The 13,489-nt window shown below is 37.5% G+C and overlaps 1 protein-coding gene across 1 annotated transcript; it reads right to left on the minus strand.

The window, feature by feature from the left end:
- Nucleotides 1-205: 205 nt before the first annotated feature.
- LOC126471107 (52 kDa repressor of the inhibitor of the protein kinase-like) lies at nt 206-3,306 on the minus strand. Its single transcript, XM_050099185.1, has 8 exons — nt 3,198-3,306; nt 2,687-2,884; nt 1,680-2,361; nt 1,529-1,625; nt 1,095-1,441; nt 727-900; nt 508-622; nt 206-307 (listed from the first exon to the last, which is right to left on the minus strand). Exons 1-8 carry the CDS (start codon nt 3,304-3,306, stop codon nt 206-208), a joined length of 1,824 nt encoding a protein of 607 aa, XP_049955142.1.
- Nucleotides 3,307-13,489: the final 10,183 nt, after the last annotated feature.

Below are 13,489 nucleotides of genomic sequence, written 5' to 3' on the forward strand. Positions count from 1 at the left end.
CTGTGTGGCGACTCCACATGGTCATAGAGAGGAGACAAATAAAACTGGAAACGCATTTCCGAATAAAATTTGGCAGCTCTGCAAAGTTTAGAATCGTGTACTATGTTGTATTCTTACAGGTAGACGCCCTAGTGTCAGCCACATCGGTTTTAGATGAATTCGCTGTTTCTCACACATTTGCTGTTAAGGTGTCTCATTTTAAGAGTTAATGTTGTGGAAATATTCTGAATTGCTCTCGTAAATGCTCATTTTTGGGGCACAACGCCATGTCAGTAAGTTCACCTCTGCTCAGACATGTTAATAGGTGCTTAAAATAAATAATAACAATTTCAGATTGTTAAATAGGTAAAAATAAATTATTTTCTCTTTTCAAGTAAGAATAAATCGCTCAGTTTCGCCTGCCTTAATATATTTTCTTGCTATTTACACTTTTCTCTGTTAGTCCTCTGAAAAGTGAAAAAAAACAGGGCTTTACTTTCTATTTTGTAAAGTAAAAACGAAATGTACATAATAATTTCCACAACCCATAACAGATTCATGTCTTAACAAATTTTGTGACCTTTGGTTGTAAGGATGATGTGACTGTTTTATTGTTACAAACATATTAATGTAGTTTGAAATACTGTTGTAATTTTAATATTAAGAACAAAAGAAGGCATACGATTGTGGAAATCGGTTCTGTTACTAATAATGTGCAAAACTTGACTACTCACATACCTGCATTACTTAAACAGAAATTGAATGCGTCTCGGGTCCTTCCCATAACTATCTACCACTTTTTCGATAAAGGACTCCTCCTCTGACTTTATCTTATCACAATGAACTGACACCATACACAAACAACTGAGTCGATTATCTGCCATGGTAGTTCTTAGCCACGTTTTCACGCGCCAGAGAGTGCTGCAAACAAACATGACATAGGCCTATACTAATTCATACAGTGTAACCTTCTTCAATTACTCTATTGTGATCATATTTGAAACAAGATTTAAAAATAATTAGAAGGAATGTTTTATCTGACTTAAGAAATTGTTTCAAAGTCTTTCTAATTAAGTAATTACAATCAGAAAAATGTTACTGTGGTAATTAAGTACCTGAACGATCTTTCCGCAGAGCAGGTGGTTGCCGGTAAGCTAAGGGCTATCTTCAAGACTGAAGCTATGGCAGGCAAGAATTTGGCTTTGTCCAGTAGATCAGTCAGGCTTAATTCAGCAATATCTCCTTCAGTTACTTTATCGCGTTTCCATATACTGATCCATGTCCGTGCTTCTTCAGTGAGGTTATCTAAAAGATCACCATAAAATCTTTTGATATTTTCAATTATCCTTTTCATATCTATGTCGCTTTGGGATTTCATTACCTTTGGGTGCAAGCAGAAAATCTCAAAAGATGCCTTGTTTCCTTCTGAAAACCGTTCTTGCAAGGACTGGACTAGGGAATCCTAATATGGAATAAAGAGAGATTTTCTGTGGTACTCAGTGACAGAAACTGATGGATGATTTGAACGATGCATTTGTCGTGCATCAACTCGCGGTTGTCGAATGCCAGTGACATCTATTCCAAGTGCACTAGAGTTGCTTTCAGCACTTTCCATTATCATTTCAAACTCGGCTTCCACATTATCTCTGTCATCCAATTACATTTTTACAATTCCTTGAATGTATTCTGAAACTTATAACAAGTTAATGTTTACTGATCGTAGGATATTGGTGACAGGTTCTAGTTTGGCTGAATATTTTGCTATGACTTTTAATGTAACAATAAATGTCTGAGAAGTAAGTGTGCAGTAAAGTTGCCAGGCTTTCTGCCTAGTTTCACGATCTCTTTTTTTATGTAAAATTGCTAATGCTTCAACAATTTCTAAAAATTTATCTTTAAATTTCCTTATTGACTTATGCTTCTCAGACCAGCGCGTCTCACACAGTTTTTGAAGGTTCCCAACTAGGACTTTCCTTTGCGTGCTCCCCCGGAAAAAAGAAATTCCTTCTTTGATAGTACCAATGGCGTTTCTAACCTCTGGTAAGGTGTTCAAATCATTCACAACTAAATTAAGTCTATGGATAGCACAATGATAGAAGCGAGCCTTGGGATATTTCTCAGCAATTATCTTCTGTACTCCTCCAATTTTACCGGCCATCGTACTGCACCCATCATGGCCTTGTCCCACCGTTTTATCTAGATTTAAACCCCAAGCAGATAAAGTAGATATTATTGTGTTGGAGATATGTTTTGCATCTAACCTTGCTAATGGTGTAAATCCAAGGAAGTCTTCTCTGACAACATTAGTTACAAGGTCAAAATAATGTGCAGAAAGAGAAAGTTGTTCTGTGCCTGCAATATCCATTGTTTCGTCTGCCAAAACTGAAAATGATTTGCTGTTATTGATGGTGTTAATCAAATCATTTCTTAGTACTTCGGCGCAAACATCAGTTAAATCATTTTGGGTTCTATGAGAAACATAGGTAGCATTTTTAGGCGCACCCTCAAAATGTTTCCGCAATGTTTCGTCCCCTGACTGTACTCTAAATTGTAACAAATCATCAAATACAGCATTTGAATTTGTTTTTCCTCTTAAAGGTAAGTCATGTAATGCACAAAACAATACACAAGAAACAACTGATTTTTAACTTTGCACAATTAGTTTGTCCGAATTTCGCAAGATTCTCGTAGGCGAGTTCTTCCACACTTTTAGTTTTGTTTGTCACAACACTAATGAAATTATTTGACTTTTCTATTGCATCTTTATGCCACTCGGAATTCATATGCATTTTTACACATTCATGGAACTTTTTGAAATTTGTGAATGGGCGGCTTATGAATGCGCCATGATGACTACCATGCGTTATGTGTGGGCGGAAAAGCACACAAAACCTGCAGAAGGCACCTTTGCTTTAGAATAGACCAGCCACGGATATAATGACAGACAGTATGGTCGAAATGTTCTTTTTGTGCTGTCTATGTCATTCTTAAAATTATAACTTTTTCAGGTTGCCATGGATTCAATAAAATCTTATACTTTAGGCAATTGTCAATATCCTTTTTCTCAATGTAATTTCCGACATCGGGAATACTGACCAGGATACCACTACCCTTTTCATCAATGCACTTGAAGCCAGCAGAGGTACTGGCTTCGTCTTCATTTTCTCCATCAGCACAACTACAGGAATTTTTAATAGTGACGGTTGCGTTTGACTCACCCTTTTCCTGTGATACCTGATCATAGGCAGTATCTTCTTCAACACCTCCATTTTCATTTGTAGTTTTCATTCGCTTATGAAGTACAAAAAACTTATGTATATCGGTCATTTTGCCACTGTATACACTGCACTTTTACATTCACAACGCACAAACGTCTATGCAAACCACAATCATGCACCACTGTCCACTTACAACTCGCAATGAATTTACATAACCCTTAACGCGATGCGATGCCGAACGGAGCTGAGCGATGACTAAAGAACAGAAGCTGAAATCGTATGACAGTGGTGGGAGGAAGGGAGGGGTTTTCGTTCAACAATGAAACAGCGTTGTGTCCATTAGACCGCAAGCCAGCGACTTTGAGATTCGCGCGATCGTTTGGTGGAAATATTTATGCGATATGTTCCGATTAGAACATAGCAAGACTCATCTAGAACGTTCCGGAAATGAAGGTACCTCACGCCACACCCGGCTAGATCACGTTCGTTGACAGTAGTTCCAATGACGAATATTGCCTACTTCTACAGACAAGTAGCGATATTAGTGGCCACACAGTACCCTCGAACACTTCTTCAGCAAACGAAAAGGAACATAATATAATACGCTAATTTAAATTAGCGTCTGACAATTGTTAACCATTATTTGGAAATTTAAAGAATAAAATTTTGCCGAGTGTGTTTTGTTGTGCAACTGTATTGTGTTGCCAGTTGATGTTTATGAAGAGGTTTGTCCCAAGTGAGGTGGGAACAGGGAGGGTGACATTTTAGTACCCTATAAGTCAACATTTTCGAGATGGAACTCTCACCATGGGTACCATTCTTAATGGGACCACGTACACACGTAGTAGTTTGTCGATCGGCAGATTCGCTTTATTTTATTATAGCTTATTAGTAATGCCCAGAGTTTGTTAACGTGTAAACGGTCTTTCCTTATCAGATACGCATTGTTTACAGTTACTAAAATCTTGAATATTCCGGCTATAGATATCTATCTTTAATTTTGTATTTTTCTTCATATAGATACTGTATCGTAGATTATTTTTCAAGGAAGATATCATCATTTTTTTACGTTTGTGTTTAACGTCCCTTTAGGACACAAGTGATTCCTTTAATATGTAAAGAACGAACAATGGGCGTGCCTTTAGGAAAATCGCTTAAATGTTGCTCAAGAATGCATTTGTAAAAGTTAACGATCAACTGCTGGTTCATCTGATTATTCCCATTGTTGCCTCACTTGCTAGTGTTAGTTTCCACCACGTGTGGGTGTAGAAATAAAAATAAAGATACTTCGTAGGCAATAGCTGTAAGATGGATGTAGAACAATTTTGCACATCGTCAACGAACTAGATTTCTTAAAGAAAAACACAATTTTTAAATTTATCATCTTTTTTTAAATTTTAGTTCGATTCTCCTTTAAAGTTTTTTATTGCTCTAGTTCATACTGTAATTCTGTTTACATATGTTTTATATCATTTTTACGTCATTTTATCGATATTTTCTGGTTACTTTAGTGTTAATTTTACAGGTATTTTAAATCATACATAACTGAGCCCTAAAGTTACAGGTATTTTTTATATTCGTAAACAGAATGAATTCTCACTAGGGGCAACTGCCCCCACTGCCCCCCTCCCCTATGCCCCTGGGTCTGCCTGCAGTGAGTGAAGAAGCGGTTGACCACCTAAGGTCAAGTTTTCCACGAGGCACACAGAAGTTCACAAAAGAGCATGCAGAGAGCTGAACAGTAGGAGAATTAAGCCGAAGCATTGTTGACATCACCACCCCGACTCCTCCCCCTCACCCACTTCCCCTCCCCTCATCCCATTCCCTGCCTCCCTTCATCCACTTGAGAATTGGCAGAAAAAAAGACTCAATTTGCGCTGAGCTGCTGTAGAGGGACGATATAACACTCTCTGGGGAATTTTCTTCATTTATTTATATGTGTATTATCCCTCTAGAAGCATTTCCGATATTTTGGAGGAGAAACCGAACTGACAATTATCCTACAGCCTTGGTGCTTGAAATTCAAATAAACACATTTGCTAAAAGTTGGCAGGATGATAGAAAAACTATCTCGTGAAAAAACAATCATCCACACACAGAAAAACGCCCAAAAATCGATCACTGAAACAAAACCATAATCTCGTCTACACATCGAAAAACGCTTTGTACCTTATGGCCGAAAACTTCGATCTACACATAGAAAAACATCTGAAAACTTCGATTAAAAAAACTTGTTTTAATAGCACCTTGCTTGCTACAGATACGAGAACTTCGTCTATACAGGCATAAAAACACACCCATCGAAAAACATGAATGAAATGCTCGCACAAAAAAAAACTGGATATCGCAAGAAAAACAATGATGAAAATTGTTCTAAGTACACAGTGCTAAAAAAAGGATAGTGAAACAAAACCATAAACTGTTCTACACACGCAAAACGGCATGTCGTAAGTTGTCGTGTCGTGAAAAAACAGTGGTTAAATAACGCCTGCGAATCTAAATAAATGATGCTACTGCCGCCACGACGCCTTGTCTCGTCCAGCAGACAGTGCTGCACCAAATGGCACGCCACCTGTTGTGGCTCCTGTGGGCGGCGCGCGTCCATAGGCGACTGGCGCGCTCGCTATTATATCGGCCCATGACGCTGTACCTGTTCGTGCCTTTTGTCTCAGTACCGGCATGCGGCCTGGACTGCCCACGTTGTCCCGGCTTATGCGTGCGTGCGTGTGTGTGTGTGTGTGTGTGTGTGTGTGTGTGTGTGTGTGTGTGTGAGTGTGTTTGCATCCCTTGCTGCCGCTGCCGCAGATGACTGACTGTTACAAATTATCCAGCAAATGCCTTGTATCTCCTCATGACCTTGCCTGGACTCTACCTGTTCTAGTTCGAAACAGTCGTATCTCCCAGAAATACTGGCGTGCCTTAACAATACGTCACTACCAGCGGTGTTTCCGGGTATGTTTTCGAGTATACCGTATATATGTGTCTGAAACAGAACAAAATATTTCACTGTCAATGGCGAAACTGACTCCTTCCCCTTCAAAAAGGAGTCTGGACCATCTGGGAGAAGAAGTCGACAGTTACTTCCTCTGTGGGAAATCGTAATTTTGTGTGAAACATGGCAGTTATCTCGCTAGATATGTACAGGCTGCTTCTAAGAAGGAGACCACACAGTAGATGCCACAGGTCTCTGCCTGTCAAAGGCAATGGCAGATTAAGAAAATTGTATGGGGTTGGGGGGGGGGGAGGGTGTGGTTGCCTTGAAGAGAAAGAGAACTTGGTGGTGTTCCCCAAAAAACAAAGAAAAAAGTTCTTTAAAATATAGCAATTCAAGCTTTTTGAGACTTAAAAAACATATCAAAGGTGCGGGAAAGACGTACATTATTTTGGGGATACAGACGTCTAAAATTTCTTCAAACGTTTGGCCTTCAAAGTCGTTACATAGCTATTTAAATTGACATAATTGTTAACAGGAAAGTATCAAGTTACATAAGCGTTTTGTAAACACAAATACTTTATTTTAAAACGATATTAGTAAAGCTGTAAATAAACCCATAGTTCTTTTTACGTTTTTAATTTTTAAACAGTTTGGAATGACACTAGTTCTGAGAAAATAGTATGAGCAATAGTCATTACAAACTTATATAAGAGATATAAAGCAATAATTGTGAATATAATGTAATATACAGGGTGATTCAAAAAGAATACCACAACTTTAAAAATGTGTATTTAATGAAAGAAACATAATATAACCTTCTGTTATACATCATTACAAAGAGTATTTAAAAAGGTTTTTTTCACTCAAAAACAAGTTCAGAGATGTTCAATATGGCCCCCTAAAGACACTCGAGCAATATGAACCCGATATTCCAACTCGTTCCACACTCTCTGTAGCATATCAGGCGTAAGAGTTTGGATAGCTGCTGTTATTTCTCGTTTCAAATCATCAATGGTGACTGGGAGAGGTGGCTGAAACACCATATCGTTAACATAACCCCATAAGAAAAAATCGGGATCAGGGCTTCTTGGAGGCCAGTGATGAAGTGCTCTGTCACGGGCTGCCTGGCGGCCAATCCATCGCCTCGGGTAGTTGACGTTCAGGAAGTTACGGACAGATAAGTGCCAATGTGGTGGCGCTCCATCCTGCTGAAATATGAATTGTTGTGCTTCTTGTTCGAGCTGAGGGAACAGCCAATTCTCTAACATCTCCTGATACTGTAGTCCAGTTACAGTAGCACCTTCGAAGAAAAAGGGACCAAAAACTTTATTGGCTGAAATGGCACAGAAAACGTTCACCTTTTGCGAGTCACGTTCATACTGAGTTGTTTCCCCCAGATTCTCAGTGCCCCATATACAGACATTGTGACGGTTGACTTTCCCGTTAGTGTGGAAAGTTGCTTCATCACTAATCACATTCTTTGAAACGAAAGATTCATCTGTTTCCATTTGAGCAAGGATAAAATCACAGAAATCGATTCTTTTAATCTTATCAGCTGCAGACAGTGCTTGAACCAATTTCAGACGATAAGGTTTCATAACTAACCTTTTTCGTAGGACTCTCCAAACAGTTGATTGTGGAATTTGCAGCTCTCTGCTAGCTCTGCAAGTCGATTTTCCTGGGCTGGGAACAAATGCTTGCTGGATGCGTGCTACATTTTCATCACTCGTTCTCGGCCATACAGAACTTTTCCCTTTGCACAAACACCCATTCTCTGTAAACTGTTTATACCAACGTTTAATACACCACCTATCAGGAGGTTTAACACCATACTTCGTTCGAAATGCACGCTGAACAACTGTCGTCGATTCACGTCTGCCGTACTCAATAACACAAAAAGCTTTCTGTTGAGCAGTCGCCATCTTAGCATCAACTGACGCTGACGCCTAGCCAACAGCGCCTCAAGCGAACAAATGTACAACTAAATGAAACTTTATAGCTCCCTTAATTCGCCGACAGATAGTGCTTAGCTCTGCCTTTTGTCGTTGCAGAGTTTTAAATTCCTAAAGTTGTGGTATTGTTTTTTAATCACCCTGTATTTCTGTGTAGTGAGTGATTTAAATTTTGGTTGAAGTTACGTTAACAATTTTTCTGTTGTCTCTCTATTTTTAAATACATATTTGGGCCGTTTTATGCATATTAGCAGGTGGTTTGTTGTTCTTACAGTTCTTATAAAAGCGCAAAAACTAATATAGTTTCGTAATTATTACTTACTCTATCTTTTCTCATCAGTTGGCTTTACAACATTTAGCCCTCAGAAAGGATAAATTTTCTCCTCTTTCCACTCTTCGCAATAAATCTAGCGATGATTTTTTCTTTGTTAATAACAATGTCCATATGTACATACAATAAAGCAAGCCCAGTTAAGCGGTTTTGCCCACAACGATTTCTTAAGCAAGTCAATCAATTTCAGTGCAGACAAAGATCTTTTGGCTGTTGCAGTTGAGACAGGAAGACAAGAAAGGATCAACATTTAAGAAGTAATCAAGGAGAAAATGTCTGTAGCACAAAACTGCAAACAGTCAGCTGTGGATCTTGGTAGAAGTGTTTTCTTTGCATCTTCCCTTTTCCATTTTGTCACCCACAACTTGACTTCTGCCCTCAAATCAGAGATGCAGTCAGTTTCAACCTTTCCAAACAGTTTATAATGCATTCTAGGCACTGTTTCGGTATCACTAATCACTGACTCCATGAATCTTGCCAACGAGGAACAGACTTTTGGTAGAAGCGTGTTCAGGTTGAAGAGAATTAGAATGTTTTCAGAGAATTTGCTTTGAAGATTGTGTCGAGAATGGGGATGAAGACATTAACCCTAAAATAACCTTCTGGACTCGATGGAGCAACATTAGATCTGTTAATTTGGCGAGACATAATTCTGGGTGTTTGGATGGTGCTTCCAACAATATCTGCGATTCTCTCGGCTTCATCATGAAGGAGACTGAACTCTGCAACTGCATTATCTCGCTTTGTTTTTAAAGTCGTTTATGGTACCAGTTTCTTCTGTAACATCAATAGTTTCTTTTGGAAAATTCTACTTAGAGGCAATGTTTGACAGGGTCTATCAGCAAGGCACACTAGAGTTAAGATAAATTTTCCATAACTGACAGCATATAAAAGCGTCGTAGCTGTTACACTAGAGGTATAACTTGAGAAATGTGACCACTGTGAAATTTCCTCAAGGCACACGATTTTTTCAATTTTTTTAAAGGAACGACACTACAGATAACTGCCTTTCTACCCATCTTGTTTCACACATGGAGACAAGTTGACTGCCTGTACGCTTAACGAGTACAGCATTTCTTTTTGGAGAGGCTATAAAAAATGAAACAACCTCCTTAACGATACCAATTGAGTTTCTCACTTGTTGCACACCAGAACACTTAGAAATAGATAAATTCAAAGAATGGTTAAAACATGAGCCTCTTTCAGCATTAATACATTCTTTCTTTATTGTGGCAACTGCTCCAACAACCTCGGGACTCATGACAGAGCAGCCATCGGTTGCAATACCATTAGATTTATTAAGGTTGTGACTGAGGAAGTCAGGATGAGTGGGTACACTTAGCATGGAAGGTCAAGGCCCCTGTAATGTTACTTCTTAAACACAACAACTACCGAATCTATAGATTAACAATTTATTCATAGACAATATTTATAAAACAGCTAAGAGACAATCAACACGTGGCTATCTCAAGATAATACCAAAATTTCACAGATAGCCTGCTTCACTCTCACTTAAAGAGATGAGCCACAGAGATTACAATACTTAAAGGAACATTAAATTACAATTAGAAAGTGATTTAAAGAAATGTGTCACAGGTAATTTATTTAAAGGAGCAATAATTTGCAATATGAAAGTGATCTATGAAACGCACACCAGTTCGTTAAGAACCCAAATAACACAAGCAGTACAAGAAATTACAATTTAATACAATTCATTCCCAAGAAAATAAAAACCCCATATATATTTTTTAAATATACATGAAACACGTTAAATGTTTACCAAACAGGCAGTGACACCAGGCTGCCCTGGGCAAAAGGTGACTTAACTTAAAATGCCAGAAACAGCAGACCTGCCGTCCAAAACAACACCTAAACCGCGGGGCCAAACCGAGAGTCACTTCCCATCAGGCAGCAAGTCATAGCTTCTGTGCACTGGAGCGGAACGTGGCGCCACTCGTACACATCCCAATTTGCAGAAAACTGGAACACAAACAGACCACAGAAGACACGGCTAACACAAACCAATCATCAGTTAATATAAGTTAAGAGATCAATAAATACTAATAAACAGTACTAATACTGACTGAGTGCATTCAAATAAATGCACACTTATAAAATTCTATGTACAAATGATTGCCTTTTACAGAATAAATGGCTTTACTAATAATTGAGTGAGTGCTTTCAAATAAATGCACTTATATAAAGGAACTACGTACAAATGACTAGCTTTACAGAATACAAGTCTTTACTAATTAAATGACCAAGTGCTTTCAATAGGAGACCCAAATTTACAGCAACATACAAGGGACGTCGATATGATGCCAATCAAAATACGCTGAAAATCTCATACAGGCAATACATAAACTTCTGGAAACAGTCCAAAAAGAAAAAAAATATAACCCACACACCTTCGAGCTAATCAGCTTCCTAGTATTAATCCAACCAGCGGATTTTTTTAAAGGAAATTGTAACTGCTGGTGTCCTTGCGGTTACACACTGTGCCGATTGCTCTTACTTCAACAACACGTGCATTAGGGCAACCAAGCAACAAGTACACTGGCTGCAACGCAAATCGTTCATCAACATCTACATCGATAGTCTGCAAATCACATTTAAGTGTCTGCCAGAGGGTTCATCGAACCACCTTCACAATTCTCTATTATTCCAATTTCGTATAGTGCACGGAAAGAATGAACACCTATATCTTTCTGTACGAGCTCTGATTTCCCTTATTTTACCGTGGTGATCGTTCCTCCCTATGTAGGTTGGTGTCAACAAAATATTTTCGCATTCGGAGGAGAAAGTTTGTGATTGGAATTTCGTGAGAAGATTTCGTCGCAATGAAAAACGCCTTTCTTTTAATGACCAACAGAAATATGTGCAGTGAAATGAATGCTTACAAGTTACTTAATTTGATGAACTGGTGTCAATTACAATTTTATAACATGAGAATACAATAACAAAGGTACAAAATACATCATTAAAGAACATGACAATACAAATATCATTTGTAGTAATACAGGCTTTACAAAAAAATAGAAATAAACAGATACATCAGTGTTACAAGAATTATGAGATAAGTAAATAAATAAAATAATGAGAATAGTTTTCGAAACATTAATTTCACACATGAGCATTAAAACAGAGCAGATAAAATAATATCTAAACATCTTTACAAAGTAAATAACATAGTATTAGAAAAATTCTACAACATAACTCTCATCAGCTAAACACATAAAGACAGGAAAAACACAAATACACAAGGGTACACAAACACATAGCAGAATAACACAAAAGGAAAAGACAGGGTTTCCTTTACTGCAGTATTTTCCAAACAAAACTATCTTTACTTCTTGGAGATCTCCCTTCGTTCTTCATTATTTCCAAAATGTCCTATCTATACTTGCTTTCTGTACTTTTTTCGTATAACTTCTCAATGCATTTCTTCCAATTCATCGCAACACATTCTCTTATATAGTCTACCCCCTCTTAAGCTATCTTAAATCTACTGAGCTCAGATGCATAAACTAAGGGATGAGGCAATGCAGCAGCACAAAACTGTTAACACAAACAGCAATGGAAAAAATTCAGATTGGCGAAGCTAGCAGCAGTAAATCTAAATTAGCAAAGCAAATGCAATATTACAACTAATATAAGGCAATGTGCAGCAAACAAGAAAAATAAATCAGTAGTAAAACTAGCTTAACAAACTAATACAAAGTGAAATTCGGTAGCACTATGCCTGACAAACAGCAGCAGCAAATGCAATAACTTATATCTAATCATAACAAAGCTGAAGCAGAAAAAATATTACAGTAAAGATGGTCATGTCTAATACCTATGTCACAACTTAATACTAGAGTGATGCATCACGATAAGTTACTCTACAAAACAAGTTACCCAGTCATTGACAAACATTATGTATGCAATTCCTGTGAAGGGAAATGTCTTTTTGTGCTCCCTCGTTTTCTTTTGGAAGTAGATAATAAAATTATTATTTACTGGCTCTGTAGGCATAAAATGTCTGTATTAGTGCATCTATTACATTTTATTTTAACCAATGCTGCAGTGCAGCTAGAAACTAGATATTAAACGATATGAGCATATATATATATATATATATATATATATATATATATATATATATATATATATATAAAGCAACATATGAAACGTCATTCACTAGGGAAATGGCGTCTCCAAAAGCAAAAAAAAAAATCTCTCAACTAGAAAGACAATAGATGTAAAATGTTTCTCATCATTTCATTAGGCATTTTAGTAAATATCATAAATTAAGAGCTCCACAGTGTAATCATATGTTTTCAAGTTTGAGTGTGTCGTACTTGTGATGCTTTCTACAAAGGAATGTCAACAGCGAGGTTAATGGTCTCTGTTTTCTCCACCTAATGGCTTTTTCTCCAGGCAGATGGCACAGCTGGGCACCCACGATGCATTACATGAAGGTCACTTACGGAAATATTTACGACAGCAGTGACAGTCTCATATAAAAAAAGTCACAGGTCGAAAAGTTACAGTAGAAGTCTGTAGACACGAAATCTCATGAATAGCAGTGTCCTGATACATTCACACATGGACAAACAACTCATAACTCTTGAAGTACGATTCTTGGTTCCAACATCCTTTTTCACAAACCAGAGTCTCTAACTTCTATTCATTATTCATACACATATAAACACGTAATCATGTTCCTCATATACGGTAGCATCATCTTATTGATCGTAAAAATACCTCAAAAGCATAATACACATCGTCATCGTAGTAATAACATCGTAACAGATCAATCACATCTCAAAATCGTTGCAGCTTCTTTCAATAATTTCAAGACCTTCAATAAAGTCATCTACCTCAAATGTACTTCAAAAATCATGATCCCTTACCAAATACGACATTCAAAGCTCTCAAAGCATCACAATGGTTCCGAAAAAACATGAACAGGTCACAAAGTACAGACGAAATACAATTTCATAAGTGTGAAGTTATCCAACTGTGTAATTACGTAAACATCTGTCACTGATGTAGTAAAAAAATGTTTGTTTCTCTGCTAAAAAATCAG

The sequence above is a fragment of the Schistocerca serialis genome, chromosome 3 (genome assembly GCF_023864345.2).
Source record: "Schistocerca serialis cubense isolate TAMUIC-IGC-003099 chromosome 3, iqSchSeri2.2, whole genome shotgun sequence".
Classification (NCBI taxonomy): domain Eukaryota; kingdom Metazoa; phylum Arthropoda; class Insecta; order Orthoptera; family Acrididae; genus Schistocerca; species Schistocerca serialis.

Excerpts from the sequence above, each read along its gene's own strand:
- LOC126471107 (XM_050099185.1), bottom strand. The coding sequence starts at position 3,306 with ATGACCGATATACATAAGTTTTTTGTACTTCATAAGCGAATGAAAACT. Across the intron at positions 1,626-1,679 it reads CGATCAGTAAACATTAACTT|AGATAATGTGGAAGCCGAGT; the intron begins GTTATAAGTTTC and ends ATTGGATGACAG. Across the intron at positions 1,442-1,528 it reads CTGGCATTCGACAACCGCGA|GATTCCCTAGTCCAGTCCTT; the intron begins GTTGATGCACGA and ends ATTCCATATTAG.